Source organism: Myotis nattereri, assembly GCF_964212035.1.
Source record: "Myotis nattereri genome assembly, chromosome: 21".
In the NCBI taxonomy this organism is placed as follows: domain Eukaryota; kingdom Metazoa; phylum Chordata; class Mammalia; order Chiroptera; family Vespertilionidae; genus Myotis; species Myotis nattereri.
The window spans coordinates 298,560-315,836 of NC_138097.1; the positions used below are offsets into that span (position 1 = coordinate 298,560).

The 17,277-nt window shown below is 65.5% G+C and overlaps 1 protein-coding gene across 1 annotated transcript in view; it reads right to left on the reverse strand.

Annotated features, from left to right (window-relative positions):
- Positions 1–359: 359 nt before the first annotated feature.
- TMEM266 (transmembrane protein 266) overlaps positions 360–17,277 on the reverse strand; it is a 42,319-nt gene continuing 25,401 nt past the window's right edge. Inside the window, exons 5-10 of the mRNA XM_081114904.1 lie at positions 14,662–14,735; positions 12,975–13,031; positions 12,036–12,174; positions 10,975–11,090; positions 6,813–6,981; positions 360–1,491 (exon numbers count right to left, since the gene is read on the reverse strand). Coding sequence (XP_080971030.1) covers positions 902–1,491; positions 6,813–6,981; positions 10,975–11,090; positions 12,036–12,174; positions 12,975–13,031; positions 14,662–14,735 — 1,145 coding nt within the window. The 3' untranslated portion in view covers positions 360–901. The remainder of the gene's footprint in view (positions 1,492–6,812; positions 6,982–10,974; positions 11,091–12,035; positions 12,175–12,974; positions 13,032–14,661; positions 14,736–17,277) is intronic.

A 17,277-nucleotide genomic window follows, 5' to 3' on the forward strand; every position in this document is an offset into this window, starting at 1 on the left:
GGAGGGCAGAATGGCCAAGACTGGCGGCTGCTTGTGGAGGAAGAGGAGGGAGCCCCGATGGGGGCGTCAGGGTGGCTGCATCAGGGTGGCGCTCAGCTTTTCACCTGCTGAGTTGAGATCCCAGGGAGGGAGCTGGGTCAGGCAGTTGTTAGTGAAAAGGGGGGATTCTGGCCTCCGGGGGGGCGATGAGGCCGGCAGGGTGAGCTCCTGCCTGGGCCCAGGTGCCCTCCTCTGGAAATGCCTCGGGGCTGCCGGAGAGGGTCGGGTCCCTGGGTGGGGTCCCAGCAGCCAACCCCAACCCCAGGGAGGACTGCAGGCTTCACCGAGGCCAGCGACCCAAGAACGCCTGCCAACCTGGGCTCAGTGCAGCTGCTTTTATTACAAAGCTAAGTGTGCAAAATGGCGTCCCTCCTCCCCAGGACACGCCCACCCACCTCCAAACTCATCCCTTACGTCCTGTGAGGGTGGAAACTAGGGTTCGTCTTAAAAATACTCAGAAAGGCTCATGCGGAAATGAGAGAATGAGGAGCCACGTGGGCTCAGGGGTCGTCTGAGACGGCTCCACCCAGGTGCCTGGACGAGAGGGCGTGGGTGGGGCTGGGCCCCGCTCACAGTGCTGCTCCCGAGGGGCCGGGAGCGAAGGCGACGGCAGAGGCTGGGCCACAGGCTGGTTCCGGTAAAAATGGTTTAAAACCCCAGCCGAGCACCACCGTCCCCTGATCAGCCAGAGGAGGCACCAGCTCTGGGCGGTGAGGTCTGAGGCCTGTGTCCTGGCCTGGCGTCCCCTCCCTGGAGGCAGGCGGCACCTGAGCGGCCAGGTGGGCTCCTGGGTCCCTCGTGTGGCCCTGGGTGGCCTCTGGGCCCCGGGCTGTCTGCCCGTCACCCCCAGCCCGGCGGGACGCTAGGCTTCCGGGACCCTGTGCAGCGTCTGCTCTTTGGATTCCAGCGAGGAGAACCTGTGCAGCGTCGGGGCCTGGAAGTGGAGGGTGGGCTTGAGCTGCAGGACGGGGAAGCCCTCCTGGTTCTTGCGGTTGAGCAGACTGACCCTGTGCGCCAGCTCGGGGCTGGTCTGGGGGGAGCCCGCGGGGCTGGGCTGGGCAAAGGGGGCTGGGTCCCAGGCCCCCTGGGATGGGCAGGGGTCGTCTGACAGGGAGGACAGCAGGTCCTGGACGGTGGTCTCCGCCACGGGCGGCTGGGGTGGCGGTGACAGGGGCAGGGGCGCGGGGCGGGCCTCGGAGGACAGCTCGCGGGCCGTGCTGCAGGCGCGGGAGGAGCACGGCGTCTGGCTGCTGTCGCTCTGGGCCCCGGTGACGGAGCTGCCAGTGGAGCAGGACGCGCTCTCGGAGGCGGAGGCGGAGCTCACCCAGGCGCCCTTGCTGCTGAGCTTCAGGGGCGCCTCCACCGAGAAGAGGTCCGAGGAGACGTCGGGCCGGTGGATGTCTATGGCAGCCGTGGTGACCACACACACGGCCGGATCCGGGATGCCGCTGTCTGCGAAACAGGAGGGGGTGCTGTGACGTCGCCTCTATAGACTGTGGGTCCACACGAGGCAGGGCTGAGCCCCACCAGCCCTGGGAGTGGACGGTGGTGTGACCGTCAGAGAGCTCCAGACCCAATGCACACGTACGTCACATGAACACAGCAACACTGACAACACAGGATCGCCAAGCACAAGTCATGGGAGCGGTGGGGCAAAGGGGAGGACGGGGACACTGCCCTCTAGATCGCCGCCCTGGTCCCCCCTCAGCTTCCCTCACTCACAGCTCGCCCCCAGCACCCTACTGCAACCCGCCAAGAGCTGCCACCCTGTCTCCCTCCAGCTCCGCACTCTAGCTCGTCCCCCTAGATTGTCCCCTAACACCCCTGGTACCTGCCTGGTCCCCTACAGCTCCCCACGCTCCATCCCCACTCCGGTTCCCCATTCTACCCCCCCCCCCCAGCACACATCACCCTGGATCACCCTCTAAGGCCCACCCTGGGTCACCACCTTCAACTCCTCTACTTTGAGCCCACAACCCGGGCCTGTGCCCTGACCGGGACTCGAACTGTGATCTGGTTCATCGGTCGATGCTCAACCACTGAGCCCCGTGAGAGAGGGGAGGGGAGGGGAGGGGAGCAGGGATGAGAGGCAGAGAAACAGGAAGAGAGGAGGGGAGAGGAGTAAGCTAGGCCCCTAGCGCCGGACACCAGCTCACCCCACTAAATAGCTCAACCCGTACTCCCCCTCCAGCTCACTAACCTAGGTCCCCACTGGCTTGAACCCTAGCATCCCACTCATGCCGGCCCCCCTAGCTCGCCCGACTAGCTCACCCCTAGATCCACGCTAGCGCTCCCCCTCTATTTCTCAACTATAACTGTCCCCCCCACCCCACTCTACCTCACCCCTTAATTCACTCCTCCAGCCAGCCCCCATAGCGGCCCAGCATAGCTCACCCCACGCATGCCCTCGCGCTCCCCACACCAGCTGCCCACCTGGCACCCAGCTCACTCTACTAGCTCCCCCTGTGGGGTGCCCCTCTGACATCCCAGTCAAGCTGGGACCATAACTCCCCACTTTAGCTCCCTCTTTAGTTCCTCCCTCTCGTTCAAACCCCAGCTCCCCACACGCGCTCCCCATCGCTAAAAACCCCTAACTCACCTCACTAGCTCCCCACTTCAGCTCCATGTAGCCCAGCTCCCAGGAGCCCCATATCTGTTCCCCACTCTGCCACCTGCTAGCTGTCTAGACCAGCTCCCACCTAGCTTGTAACTCGGTTCCCCACTCAAGTTCACCCCTAGCCTGACCCCTAGGTCCCCACTCTCTCCCCGCTCTCAATCACCCCCTAGAGCCCAGTCAAGCGCACACCCTAACTGCCCACTCTAGCCCCTTGCACCCCTGCAGTCTCCCATTTCCCCACTGGTTTAGTCCTCGCCCACCCCCCTCAATGCCCACTCTAGATCACCCCACACTCTAGCTCCGCACTCCACCTCCTCACTGTAGCTCCTCTAGTTCACACCACTAGCCCCCCAGTCTCGCTCCCCACTCTGGCTCACAGCCCCAGATCCAACTACAGCACACTGCTCCAGCTCACCCCTCCAGCCCTAGCCCACTGCATGAACCCTCACTGCCCCCTCTAGCTCACCCCTCGAAGTTACCTCACCCCACTTGCTCCCCATGTACCGCACCACCCTCGTACCCTCCCCTTGGGCATCCTCTTGCTGCCCGCTCTAGCTCAGCCACCCGCCTCCCCTCTGAGCTCCCCACAGGGACATACTAGCGCCACAATCTCGCTCACCCCTCCAGCTCACTGCTCTAGCTGTGACCCCGACTGCACACACTAGCTCACGCCTGAGGCGCACTCCCTAGTCCCCCCACTAGAGCTCACCAATCTAGTTCACCCCCTAGACAGCCACTCCAGCTCCCCCAACCCCCACAGCTCAACCACCTGGCTGCCCCTCTAGCTCCACCTGTAATTTGCCCTCCTAGCTGCCCACTCTAGCTTGACCCCTAGATCCAGACTCTAGCTCCCACCCTTTACTGACACCTTATTCTGCCCCCATAGCACCCCTCTAGCTGGACCCTCTAGCTCACCCCCTCGTCTGTCCATCACCCCACTCTCTCTTCTGACTTGGTCCCCCCTTTACTTCTAGCTCCCATGCCAGCCCACCCTTCCAGATCAACCTCCCAGTTCCACACTCTAACTGCCCACTCTAGTTCAGCCCCCATAACTCAACCCCTGAGTTCCACTGACTCCCCCACCTCACCCCTCGCTCCCCACCCAGCTCCCAGCCTTAAAGAGACCCCAGCTCGCCTTCCTCGCTCCCCAGTTACGCATGCCCCTAGCTGCTGCTCTAGCTGCTGCCCCAGCTCACCCCACTCCCCACCCTAGCTCCCCACTCCCCACCCTGGCACCCCACTCTCCACCCTGGCACCCCACTCCCCACCCTAGCACCCCACTCCCCACCCTAGCTCCCCACTTAGCTGAACTCACTAGCTCAGTTTCCCATTTCCCCATCTACCTCGCTCCTTAGCTCCCATTTAGCCTGCCCCCCAATATCACCTCTCTGGGTCACCCTTCAGCTCCCCCTCCAGCTTGCACCCCTAACTGCCCACTCCAGCTCCCTCCCCACTGTAGCTCCCCCTTCTTGCCCCTCTAGCTCACCCACCAGCTACTCTGGTTTAGCTCCTACCAGAGGCCATCCCTTCAGCTCCCCACTCTAACTCACCTCTCTAGCTCTGCCCATAGATCCCCTCACTAGCACCCCACTCTAGCTTGCCCCCTCACCCCGAGACCCCCTTTCCTTACCCCTCTAGCTCACCCCTCAGTTTGCCCTCATTGCTCCCCCTTCTACATCACCGCTTAGCTCACCCCCCTGGCTGCCCTCAGAACTCCCCACTCTGCCTTCCCCCTTGGTTCCCCTCCGTCTCCCTGCTCTAGAGTCTCAGTGTTTCCAAGCACCCGGCTCTCCATTCTAGCTCCCCACTCCGGTCAGCCACCAGGTGGCTCCCTAGTTCCCCAAATTGGCCCCCCGCCATGCTCTTGGTTGTTCCCAGACCCCGCTCTAGCTCACCCTCCAAACCTCCCTCTGAACTGCCCGGCTGACTCCCCACTCTGACTCAACCATTGATCTCATCACCCCCCCCCCCCCAGCTGGGCCCACGCTCCCCACACTTGCTCCACAATCTCACTCCACACCCTGGTTTTGCCCCAGTACCTTGCCCCCTGGGTCCCCCTCTAACACGGCAATATAGCTCCCCACTCAGCTCGCCTCCAGAACTCTCCCCTGTAGCCCCCCCTCTCCCAGCCCCCACTCCAGCCAGACCACCCTCCCTTCCCAGCAGCTCTGGTGGCACAGGGCAGGCCAGTCCTGCGGGCTGGGCAGGGGTGGGGGGCTGAGGGCGCCGTGATGTGTGGTGAGGACGTGGCAGGCCCACCAGGGGCTGGAAGGTGTGAGTGACGGGGAAGCTTTGAGACCAAGACATTCGGGAGGAAAGTTTCACTGACTCCACAGACTCTCAGATGATTTGTGCCAGAGACGCTCAGCACAGCTGGCGGGCGTGGGTGTGGCCGTGACCACAGCTGCTGAGAGGTAGGCACCCCACCCCGGGCCCCCAGCGTGTCCAGCCATCATTTCTCACGTCACGTAGATCTCTGCCGCGACACAGTTCCTGGGCAGAGAGGGGCAGCTGGGCACCCTTCTCCCTTGAGGATGGGAGCCCTGCATCCGTGCAGCCTCCTGCTCCTGCCTAGGGAGCGCGAGGAAGTGGTGGAAGAGGAGCTGAGGGAAGCAGGGGTGAGGCTCCAGGGCTGGCCGGGAGGGGCATTTCCAACTGCCTCCAGGGGTGCGTGTTTGGCACATCTGTGGGAGCCCCACGCCTCAGGCACCCCTCGTCTCCAGGACAGCAGCACAGACCCATCGCCCCCAGCTGGTGGGTGACACAGCCGAGTAAGCTTCACGCCTGACCCAGCTTCGTCCCTTCCCGTTCCGCCTCCTTCCTTGTCCTGGAAGTGCCCACCATGGGGGCTGAGGGAGGAGGCAGGACAGACGGCCAGAATGCACAGCGTCTCCGGGCTCCTAGGAACACGGGGTTAAAGCCATGGCTGCTTCGCAGGCTCTCCACCCCAGACCTTGGCCCCGGGCCCAATCGGGCATCAGGGGCCAAGGGTCTAGAGGCGACCGGCTGAGGGACAATAATGGCCAAGCTGTTGCCTCCCGAGCTCCGATCCGGGGAGGCAGAGCGTGCCTGTGCCGGGAATGCTCGCCTGCGTCCAGGCGGCTAACCGTGGGCTCCCGGTCAAGGTGGCCGCGTAGGCCAAGGCTGTAGCTCCCCCCCCCACGCCCCCGCCAGCACCTCCGGCCTCCGGCCACCACATCAAGATGACAGCCCAGCGACAGAACGACCGTCGCTGAGCGCCGCCTGAAGCCCTGGCCAGTCTGCTCCGCGCACAGAGCACCGGGGACTGAAGGACCCGGGTTCGATTCCAGTCAACAGCACGTACCTGCAACAAAGGTCCAGGTGCGTGTGGGAGGCACCAATGGCTGTGTCTCACTTTCTCTCCCAGTTCCTTCCACTGTTGCTTTGCCGAGCCCTCCCCGTGCAGGGCATTCCGAGACCCTGTCCCCCCCAACGGCTTCCTGGCTTTTCCCTACGAACGGCCTGTCGTGCTCACGCTGCAGACCCTCCTACAGCCTCTCAGCCCCCAACAGCTCTGGCCTCGGCGTGTCCCAGACGTCTGAACAGCCCGCGCTCGGCCGAGGAGCCGCGGACTCCGCTTGCAGCTCCGGCTCCCCAGGCCCCTCCAGCCCAGCACGAGGAGCCGCCGTCTGCAGACCACAGACCACAGACCCCTCCGCAGCTCACACCCGGGGCGGGCAGGGCCGGGCAGCAGCTGACCTTGGCTCTACCTGCCAAGAGACCTCAGAACGGACACGCCTGGTGACCAGCTTCCGACCAGAGCACAACCCAACCACGAACACGCGCACGACCAACGCGTCAGGCACCAGCCCGCTCGCCATCCTGCTCCGTGGGCTCAGCCCCTGCACCACCGCTCCTCACGGCCGTCACGCCAGCCTCACCAGCAGTCGCCGAGGGTCGCCCTCCCACGGATGTGCCAGAGCCACAGGAGGGCACCCACAACCACACGAGGGACAGCTGGCTGCCCGCTCGGGTGCCACCGGGCACCTACGACATGAGGCCACTCGACCAAGACCCGCAGACACGGCAGCTCTACCTCACGCAGACACACAGAAAGGCAGCCAAGAGGAGGAAGGAACAAAACTCCAGACCCCGGGGAGGCGGAGGCGAGGGGCTCCCCACGCGGGCAGCCTACCTGGCGAGGGCTGCAGCGGCTCCGCGTCGCCCTCAGTCGCCGTGTCCTCCACCACGTGGTAGCGGCTGCGCGGCCGCAGCACCTGTGGCGCCCTCAGCGCCTCCTCCCGCTCCGCGGCCAGGTCCAGGTCCTGCTGGGCCAGGTGCGCCCGCAGCTGCCGGATCTCAAACTGCAAGAGGAGAGGGTTGTGGGTCTGGGGGCGAAGGTGGGGTTTGTGGAGAGGCAGCCGGGTCCAGACCAGCGGTCTGGGGCCCTGTGCTCACGGGGTTCTGAGCACCCCAAGGCTGGACTGCACCGCAGAGCCGCCTCCAGGTAGTGAGTGTGTCCGGCCTCGCCCGGGCCCTGAGGCGGAACCGGAAACAGCGGTGCCTTGTGGAAGCACCTGGAGGCCGCGGGGAGCCTGGGTGTGAGGCCCCGCCCGGTGTCTGCGCTGGTGATCTGCAGCGGGGGCCACCCAGGGCCCGACCCGCTGGCGTCCTCCCCCCAGCGCTGCACCCGACCCCGCTCACAGGCTGCACCCCGCTCCCACGCTGCACCCCGACCCCGCTCACAGGCTGCACCCCGACCCCGCTCACAGGCTGCACCCCGCTCCCACGCTACACCCCGACCCCGCTCACAGGCTGCACCCCGCTCCCACGCTGCACCCGACCCCGCTCACAGGCTGCACCCCGCTCCCACGCTGTTCCCCGACCCCGCTCACAGGCTGCACCCCGCTCCCACGCTGCACCCCGACCCCGCTCACAGGCTGCACCCCGCTCCCACGCTGCACCCCGACCCCGCTCACAGGCTGCACCCCGCTCCCACGCTGCACCCCGACCCCGCTCACAGGCTGCACCCCGCTCCCACGCTGCACCCCGACCCCGCTCACAGGCTGCACCCCGCTCCCACGCTGCACCCCGACCCCGCTCACAGGCTGCACCCCGCTCCCACGCTGCACCCCGACCCCGCTCACAGGCTGCACCCCGACCCTGCTCACAGGCTGCACCCCGCTCCCACGCTGCACCCCGACCCCGCTCACAGGCTGCACCCCAACCCCACGCTGCACCCCGACCCCGCTCACAGGCTGCACCCCAACCCCACGCTGCACCCCACCCCGCTCACAGGCTGCACCCCGCTCCCACGCTGCACCCCGACCCCGCTCACAGGCTGCACCCCAACCCCACGCTGCACCCCGACCCCGCTCACAGGCTGCCCCGTCCCTGGTCTCAGATGAGGCTGACTCTGGGCCTCAACAGCCCAGCACTAAAATGGGGCCGTTGGCCTCAAAGGGTGAGAAGTCGGCTGACGTGTGCCGGGGTGGCCTCGGCCCGGGAAAGGGTTCCCTCAGGCAGAGACTCCGAGGTCACAGAGGCCCAAAGGCAGCCCCCTGACCTCTGGGGGGAGGGGAGCCTCCTGCCAGGCCGATGGGAACTCCCGTGGGCACACCCAGCCCTTCTCCAAGGCTGCTCCTCGGGCGGTAGGCCCAGCTAATGGCCTCTGGGCCGCTCGGAACAGATGCATTATTGATAACTTGTAATCGATAGCACGCTGCCCGCGAATGTCCCACTGGACTTCAGGCCAGACAGCCGGAGGCCGGGGCCTGCCCAGCCCAAGGCCACGTGGTAGACAGAGATCGTGGCATCTGAGGCAGAGCCTGGCAGTGAGGGGGCCGGGAGGTGGGCCTGAGAACACCCACTGCAGGGCCCCTGGGCAGGCCTCTGGGAGGGACGGGGCCTGCGGTGGGGACAACATGAAGCGAGTTTTCCGTGCAAACTGGCCCAGTGGGGGACAGCCTGTCCTGGACTCAGGGGAAAAGGAGGTGCAGGCACCGCCCTCCTTAATGCACATCGTTAGCTGAGCATCGCTGATCGGAGAACCAGGTCCCCCGGGAAGCCGCACGCATTACTGGAGCGAGGGGGCCCCGCAGGGCTGGGCTGTAATGTGCCGGGGGGGGGGGGGGGGGGCCTGCCGGTGGGACTCCCAGCGCGTCTCTGCCTTCGATGGTCTGGGCTGAGTGCGGTGGACACGCCTTGGCCGACCGATGCGCACTCTGGCCGGAGCGCGAGGGCAGCTAATGCAGCAGCAGCCATGTCCGCCCGTCCTGTTGGTGCTGCCGGCACGACCGCCGGCTCCTGGGACGCAGCCAGTGTTGATTCCCGTCAGGGCTGCCGTTGTTGGGGACAATAAACACCAGGAGACAGCGGCAAACTTATGATTTAGGAGCAGGGGAGCCGAGTGCAAACTTGGCCCCTTGCCATCCACTGTGAAATGACGGGTAGTTGGCCATAAATTTAAATTATGGCAAAAGGATAACATCAGTTATTCCTCTGATGGCTAATTTTATCAGCTAAATAGGTTTGTCATTAAAGCTATCGGCTGTTTTACAAATCACTTCCCATGTTTTTTTAAAACACACTTGACATCCCGCAGCGGAGACCTTGAACAATCCAGGTAGCGAAGGCTATTGTGCTGAGGGGGGGCTCCCTGGAAGGAGCCAGCGCCAGGCGCCCCCAGAGTCCGGGCAGAGCCCTTTCCTGCTGCTTCTGGCCACGGAGGGCACTGCGGCCTCAGGGCCGAGGCCCAGCGAGCGATCGGCCATCGGCATTGTCTCGGGGCCCCGGGCGTCCACAACCAGGCACAAGGCTGGCGCAGGTGGTCCCGGCTCCCTGACGGGGGGCATGACCTGCCCGTGAGGGGCCAGAGTGGGTGGAGGGAGGGGAGCAGGACAGCTGACAGGTCTTGGCCTGATGGATGCGCCCCCCACCTGCCTCCCCGAGATGCCTGTAGCGTGGGGTCAAGATGATCACCTGCTTCTTACGGGAAAAGGCGGGGGGCGGGCACTGGGGCAGGGAGCGTCACTAAGCAAGATGACGCCTTTGGCTCCATGGAAAGGGAGAGAGGGGGCCCGTCATGAGGACGGGACTGGTGACTGTGCAGGGGCCGGCTTCCTCCTCGGCTCCTTAGGTGTGACTGCAACTGAGCTCCGCCCACAGGTGGTGGCAGAAGCGATGTCGCCACCTTCAGGCCCAGCCAGTAAGACCCTGTGCACATCCCTCTGTCCCCTGGGCTAAGGGAGAAATGCCAGGACCTGGAATTGGGAGGCGCCTGGAGGCAGTGAGGGACACAGGGCCCTTGGCTCCCAGCCTCAGCCTGCCCCGTCCAGGTGGCCATTCCTGCAGGAGGAAGGCGGCCACAGCCCCGAGGCCACTCCCGCTTCCCTGACAAGCGCGAGGCACTGGACTCGAGACCACGGAGCTACCAGCTCTGACCAACTCAACATGAGCAACAATCCCTGACCGTGCACTTGTCGGTGGTTACCCAGTGATTCAGCGTCTCTCTCTCTCGGTTTACATTTTCTGAGGCTCCAATGAGCCAGACTGTATAGAGAGATAGAGATAGAGACAGAAATAGAGATAGAGATAGAGATAGAGACAGAAATAGAGATAGAGATAGAGATAGAGACAGAAATAGAGATAGAGATAGAGACAGAAATAGAGATAGAGACAGAAATAGAGAGAGAGAGAGAGAGAGAGAGAGAGAGAGAGAGAGAGAGAGAGAGAGATAAGGTACAGGTACAGATAGGTATGGATATGGACACAGATACAGATATAGATAATGTCCTGTGGGACATTCCACAGGCTTCCCACCCTCCGGCGCCTCCTCCAGCCGCAAGAGCCGCCCAGGGAGCAGGGACCCAGGTTCCCCTCCTGGCTGGCCGGCCCTCTGTGGCTCCCAGCCTGCTCGCTGGTGCCCGGTGTCCTGCAGAGCACGCAGCCTTGCTGCCCGCCTGCCCCCAGCCCCGCCTGCGGACACTGCCATCCCCACCCCTGAACTCCCACAAACGAGGACATGAGGGCAAAGGGGGGCACGACCTGGCTACAGTCCTGGGGACGGAGGGTCCCCGAGTCTTCACCACGATCCCCAGAGAGCAAAGCACGGCTGGCACTCAGGAGTGTCTGAGCCCAACAGCCCAGCAGACAGGCTTCCCCTGCGTCAGAGACGCTGTGCCCAGAAGACGAGGGCTGAGCTGCCGGCTCGGCTGGTGCAGGCTGGAGAGCGGAGTGGGTGCCAAGGGCCAGTGCAAAGAACCTGGGCCTGGCTGGGCCTTCGAGACGCACCCTGCCCCCCCACCTCTGATCTCAGCCCTGCACAGACCAGACAGAACCCCTGTGCCCACGGTTACCCCCTGCTCCTGGCAGATCTGCGTCAGCCTCTCCAGCTGCTCGTCCTGGACGACCTTGGCCTTCTCGTATTGCTGGATGACCAGCTCCAGCTCCACCTTCACGGGCAGGACGTAAGCTGCGGCAGAGACGGCCGTGAGGACCAAGGCCAGCCAGCAGGTCGGGCCGAGGCGCATCCCTGAGGGCCCGGGGCCGCGGGATGCCAGGGCCCAACAGCAACCAGAGAGTGTGTGTGTGTGGGGGGGGGGGGGGGCGGCCCTGCCCTGTGGGCTGGGATCTGTCCTCCTAGTGGCAGCACCTCCACTGGGCCAAGGGCTCCACCCTCCTGGTCAGGACAGGGAGCCAGCGTGTGCGTGTGCGTGTGCGCCCCCTCCCACCCAGGCCCCTCCTCTGGGGGCACATGCTGGTCTATCACCACCTTCTGGAAACAGGGGAGCCACCAGGTCAGGACCCAGCATCTGGGGGACATGCTCAGAGCAGGGCAGCCAGGCCCCAGGAAGGGGGAGGCAGAGGAGGGCAGCCAGGCCCCGGGAAGGGGGAGGCAGAGGAGGGCAGCCAGGCCCCGGGAAGGGGGAGGCAGAGGAGGGCAGCCAGGCCCCGGGAGGGGGCCCAGAGACAGAGCATGAGTCATGAGGGCTGAGGGAGCCGGGGCTGAACCCACCAGCCAGCAGCTCCCAGACACACTGGCTGTTGGCGAGCGGACAGGCCTGGGGGCACCCGGCTGGGCCTTGATGGACACAGAGCAGCACCTCAACCAGGGACCCGAACAGCCGGTGGCAGCTGCAGGGGCACTGGCTCGTGAGGAGCTAGTCTTTCCAGGGCAGGCCCGGCTGTCGGCTCTCAGGTGAGGGGCGACCACCCAAGCCAACGAGAAAGTCATGCCGAATGCATGAGTGACCTCTGACCTCTGAACTCAGTGTCTGTGTGGGACAGCGGGCAGCATGTGAGCGGTTCCTGAACTGACCCTGAGGGAGCAGCGACAGGCTGGGCTCTCCCGCGAGTCCCCGCCCACCACCCTGAGCCGGGACCCCAGCCCGCTCCGCGGAGCCCTCCGGACACTCACCATCGATGACCCTCTTCACCCGCCAGATGCGGAGCAGGATGATGAGGCTGATGGCGTCCCAGGGGCTCCGGGGCCCGTTGGCCACAGTGGACGCCACCATCGGGGCCAAGGACAGGACGATCACAGCCCCGTCAAACACCTGGGGAGGGGGTTCCAGTGCTGGGCGTCCTCGCTGCCCCAACCAGAGCGCCGGCCAGGCCCGCCCCTGTCCCGGCCCCTCTCCTGTCCCCACAGTGAAAGGCCCCACCCCGGGCAGTCTCCCCTGATGCGCTCAGCATTTCGGGACTCCCCCTGCCCCCCCCCCCCCGTCCGGTGCTCCTGCGCACACTCCGTCCAGTGACCACCGCCCCCCCCCCCAGCTGGTCCTCTGCTCAGAGGGGCTGGGCTGCTCCAGCCTCCCCTCCCTCTGGGCTGAGCCTGCAGCCCCACGGCCCCTCCCTTCCCCTGGGCAGCTGGAGCCCAGAGCCTGCCCCGCATCTCTGTTCTCTGTTCTCAGGAGGCAGGGCCAGGACAGGCAGGGCCCAGCCTTGTGACCCTGCAGCTCCAGCCTTCCTGAGACCTCAAGGCAAGCCCGTCTGCTCAGAGAAAGCAGCTAAAAATGGGTGGGAGGCAAGGCAGGTGGGCAGTAGGCAGCCAGGCCTCCCGCCTCCCGACCCAGCACATCTCAGTCTCGGCTCGGGGGGCAGGCCCGGCCCGGAGCCCAGCCCGCTCAGCTCCCCACCTCAGGGCCATCTGACGACCCCCACTGGTTTTAAAATACGTTTCAAAACGATTCAAGAATAAGTTTTGCAGGACTGTGTGGGGACTGTTTAGACTCCTTTCCTGGGAACTCTCTCCTGTTCCCTCCCGCCCACCCTCGCGGGGACCCACGTCCAGGGTGGGGGAGCAGCGTGTGACCGGCCCCGGCCCTGGGGGCGGCTTCGGGGACCCTGGCCTCACCTCGATCTTGTTCTCAATGTAGTCCCAGATCCCCAGCACCACGATGCGGAGGACGGTCTGAGGGAGACACAGGAGGGGTGGGTGACGGCCCTGCCCCACGGAGACTCCGGACCTGGAGTCCTGTCCAACACGGGAAGCCGTCCCCACCACCCAGTACCCTCTCCACCCGATCCGAGTGCCCATGAGGGTGCCAGCCCCTGGCTCATGTCCTCAGGGCTCCCCGGCCCACAGCACAAGCTCCGAAGCCCCCTCTCCAGGGGCAGCTCGGGCACCGAGCCTTTCCGTGGCTCCTCCCGTCTCCCTCTCCTTCGTGCAGTCACTGCAGCTTCTGCTGGAGACACTGCCCAGTCAGCCGTGCCCACGCGACCACGTTCTGTGTACCGGTTCCGGGCTGTGCCCGTCAGGGGTCAGGCTCTTCCCCCCTTTCCCTCTCCCCAAACACTAGGCTGTGGTGCTGGGGCGTCTCCCGTGGGGCTGGGCAGCCGGGGGTGTGGGTCCCCCCAGCCCGGGGAGGCAGAGGCCCTCCGGGGACAGCAGCTCAGCCTCCGCTTCCCCCTCCGCCACCTGGTGACGGGCTGTCTGTCCCTCGGGCCTCGGCTCCAGGTCACCTCAGGCTCAGTGCCTCCCCCTCAGCGTCTGGGAGCCCTGGGAACATCACCCCTCCCCCAGCACCTACCCAGGCCCGTCTCACCAGAGGGGCCCCGTCCCTGTGAGCAGGACAACACCCTCGGGGGAGCACGTGGTCCTTGTGCACCAGCCCCTCTGCTCATGCAGGACGGGGTGCACGGGGGAGGTGGGGCTCCTGTTATTCTCTGTTATCCTGTTACCCCGTTACTGCTGCACCCCACCCTGTCTTCTACCAGGCCCAAGGTCAGGGGGCCCCCCATTCTCCCCACTTTGCCCCTGGAAGCCGGGGCCTGGCCCAGCCGGGTGTGGGGGGAGGGGGTGGGCTTGTCTGAGGCCGGGACGGAGACAATAAATGCTGCAAAGACAATAAACCACAGCAGAGGGACTGCAGGGGAACCTCAGAAACTGATCACACGTTTCTGTTGGCAGCACAGACACATGGCACATTCTCCAAGGTTTGCATGGAGCTGGTGGGCAGGACGCCGTGGGGGAGGGGAGGGCCAGGAAGGGCAGGGCACTCGGGGCAGCAGCTGGGAGCCGCACTCCTTTGAGGCTGAGGCACCTCCAGGACAATGACCTCGGAGGGCTGCCGGGACCCCGGGGATCTGCCCCCAAGTCTGACCCTTAGCCTTGGGTTCACCTGTCGATTGCACAGGCTGCAGGAGTGATCTGTGATTCACTGATGCTGCCCACATACCCCACACCCAACCCACACCCAGGATTCTGGACGCCAGAGAGACAGAGAGAGACAGGGAGAGACAGGGAGAGAGAGACAGAGAGGTAAGCGGACTTGCTAGCTAGGAGAACTGCATTTCCATGTGTAACTCCCCAGGCCTTCAGACCGCCACGCCCCCAGCAGGAAGCCAGTCTTCTCACTTTCCTGGGAGACCCTGCCTGCAGCCCCTCCTCAAACACAGGCAGGGTGCCCTGCGACAGCCTGGGAGCTGCCGGAATGTGCGCAGGCAGAGGGAGGGCTGGGGTCCTGCTCCCACAGGTCAGCGCCATGGGCTGTCCGCTCCCACAGCCCCCTCCCGGGAGGAAGAGGAGCCACAGGGCCTACCTCGGAGAAGAACACGGACAGGATGGCCAGGCTGATCCAGTGAATGACGCCGGCGAACTGGAAGGCGCTGGAAACTGCAACAAACAGAGGAACAGGCCGCGTCAGGACCGAGGATGTGGATGCATCGGGAGGAGTCCAGCCGCCGGGAGGCTCAGGTCTGGACGGAGTCAGGCGGTGTCCGAGGTGGTGGAGGGGTGGGCCGGCAGGCCATGCTTTCCTCTACACGCACCCCCCGCCCCCAGCCCGCCTCTTGGGTTCCAGCTGAGCCCTGCCGTCTCCAGGGGCTTTGGGGAACATGGGGCTTTCGGACCCGGGGCGGCTTGTCAGTCTAGATGAGCTGCCGGGACGGCCCACAATCAGCCCCAGAGCCACACGTGAGTGGGGACTGAGGCCCCTCACTGTGACTTTTCTCTCTGCAGGCGGAGGCGGTGGTGTCGGCCAGGCTGTTTCAGGGAACAGCTGGAAGGAGAGCTGGAGGAGGGAGCCAGGGGCCGGGGGAGGCCAGCCCCCCAAAGTGGCAGAGCATGTGGCTGGGTCTGCCACGTTGCCCAGTGGCTCCAGCAGCCAGGGTGCCAGCGAGGAACAGCCGCCATGCCAGCTCCCACCCCTGCCACCGGCACCAGCTCCAGAGGCACCAGCTCCAGAGGCCCTTTAAATACAGGAGCCAGGTCAGCCTCTGACCGTGCAGGCACATTCACCAGGTGGCGGACCCGAGGCAGGTGCCAGGGCCCAGGGCAGGGCCGGGGGGGCTCCGATGGAGACTGGGGTGCAGGGTGCTCCCTGGGGGACAGGGCAGGACCGGGGGGCTCCGATGGAGAATGGGGTGCGGGGTGCTCCCGGGGAGACAGGGCAGGGCCAGGGGGGCTCCGATGGAGAATGGGGTGCGGGGTGCTCCCTGGGGGACAGGGCAGGGCCAGGGGGGCTCCGATGGAGAATGGGGTGCGGGGTGCTCCCTGGGGGACAGGGCAGGACCAGGGGGGCTCCGATGGAGAATGGGGTGTGGGGTGCTCCCTGGGGGACAGCAGGGCCAGGGGGGCTCCGATGGAGAATGGGGTGCGGGGTGCTCCCGGGGAGACAGGGCAGAACCAGGGGGGCTCCGATGGAGAATGGGGTGCGGGGTGCTCCCGGGGGGACAGGGCAGGGCCAGGGGGGCACCGATGGAGAATGGGGTGCGGGGTGCTCCCGGGGAGACAGGGCAGGGCCAGGGGGGCTCCGATGGAGAATGGGGTGCGGGGTGCTCCCTGGGGGACAGGGCAGGACCAGGGGGCTCCGATGGAGAATGGGGTGCGGGGTGCTCCCGGGGGGCAGGCGTAGGAGAGGTGCTGGCAGGACACCCTGGGCAGTGGGGCCTAAGGGGGCACAGGACGCCGCTGGAACAGGTGCTGCTTCTCCTCTAGGCCACAGCGGGGCCCGCACTCTGCTCAGGGTCCCCTGGGCTGAAGGACGATGCCAGGGTCACCACAGGGGCAGGTGGACCCCACAACCTCCCCCAGAGCTCTGAGGCTGGGGAACCCTGGGGTGGCAGACCCCGGGTGTGGAGTGGGGGTGGGGTGGGGGACTCGGGCTCCCCTGGCGTTGGGCCAACATGACCCTTAAAAAGGAGCCCGGAGACGCCAGAGTCTTCCGTCTCGGCCACAGGAGGACTCGTGGGAAGAGGCGAGGCCCCGGCTCCGATGATTCCGGAAACAGAAACCCCCTCCCCGTTCTCTCTCCAATGAATTCCTGGGCTTTTACGGCTGCTTCAGAAGAGCTCTAAGCTTCTGTGTTTTATGGGATTTAAGATGCTTTTATGAGCTGCTTTGGATCTCCCACCAAAGCCGATCTCCTGGAGATTTCATTTTAAGCCACGTTCCAGGGTGGGCCAGGCCCTCAGCCCCTTGGTGCCTGTCAGCCCACCCCAGGGAGAGAGACTCGCTGTGGGCAGACCTCGGAAAAAGCAGACGGGGGGGGGGGGGGGGGCGCCCACCGCGTGGTGTAACTGAGGACAGGGCGAGGGTACCGTGCTGGCCACGTGCGCCTGAAGATTCTCTGAGGGGGACCCAGGGAGCTGACCGGGCCCCTCCCTGTCGGGGCGGCTGTGGGCCTGGGAAGGAGCCTGAGCCCGAGGCGCTAGGGCAGGGCCTGGAGGCGCCTGAGAAACAAGTCCCGGCTCCAGCGGTCCTGGGTGTGGCCAAAGGCAGGAAAGGAAACCCTGGGGGGAATGATCTCATCTTCTGTCTGTGGCCTTGAACGACCCACCTTCTGAACTGGGGCCTGTGGGCACCAGGAGTCCCAGCCCCCTCCCCAGGGCACCTACTGGGGGGCCCTGCTCTGGCAGCCCTGCAGCCAGGACGTCCAGGTGCTGTGGGCCTCCACGCACCCGGAACCGGGACCAACAGCTGGGACGACGGTGGGAGGCCCCTGGCTCTGCCCGTAACCGGCCTGGGGCCTGAAGTCCCAGCTGGAGGACTTCTCGCCTGGGGCTGATTTCCCGGGTCTTCGCTCTGTCTGTGAATGGGGTGCCTTCAGGCTCGCCCCCTCACGGGGTCACTGACTGGGCTACACAAGGAAGCGCACTGCCTGTGGCGGCTGCTGTCAGGCACAAGGGGAGGTGCCTCCACAGGTGGGAACTCTCTT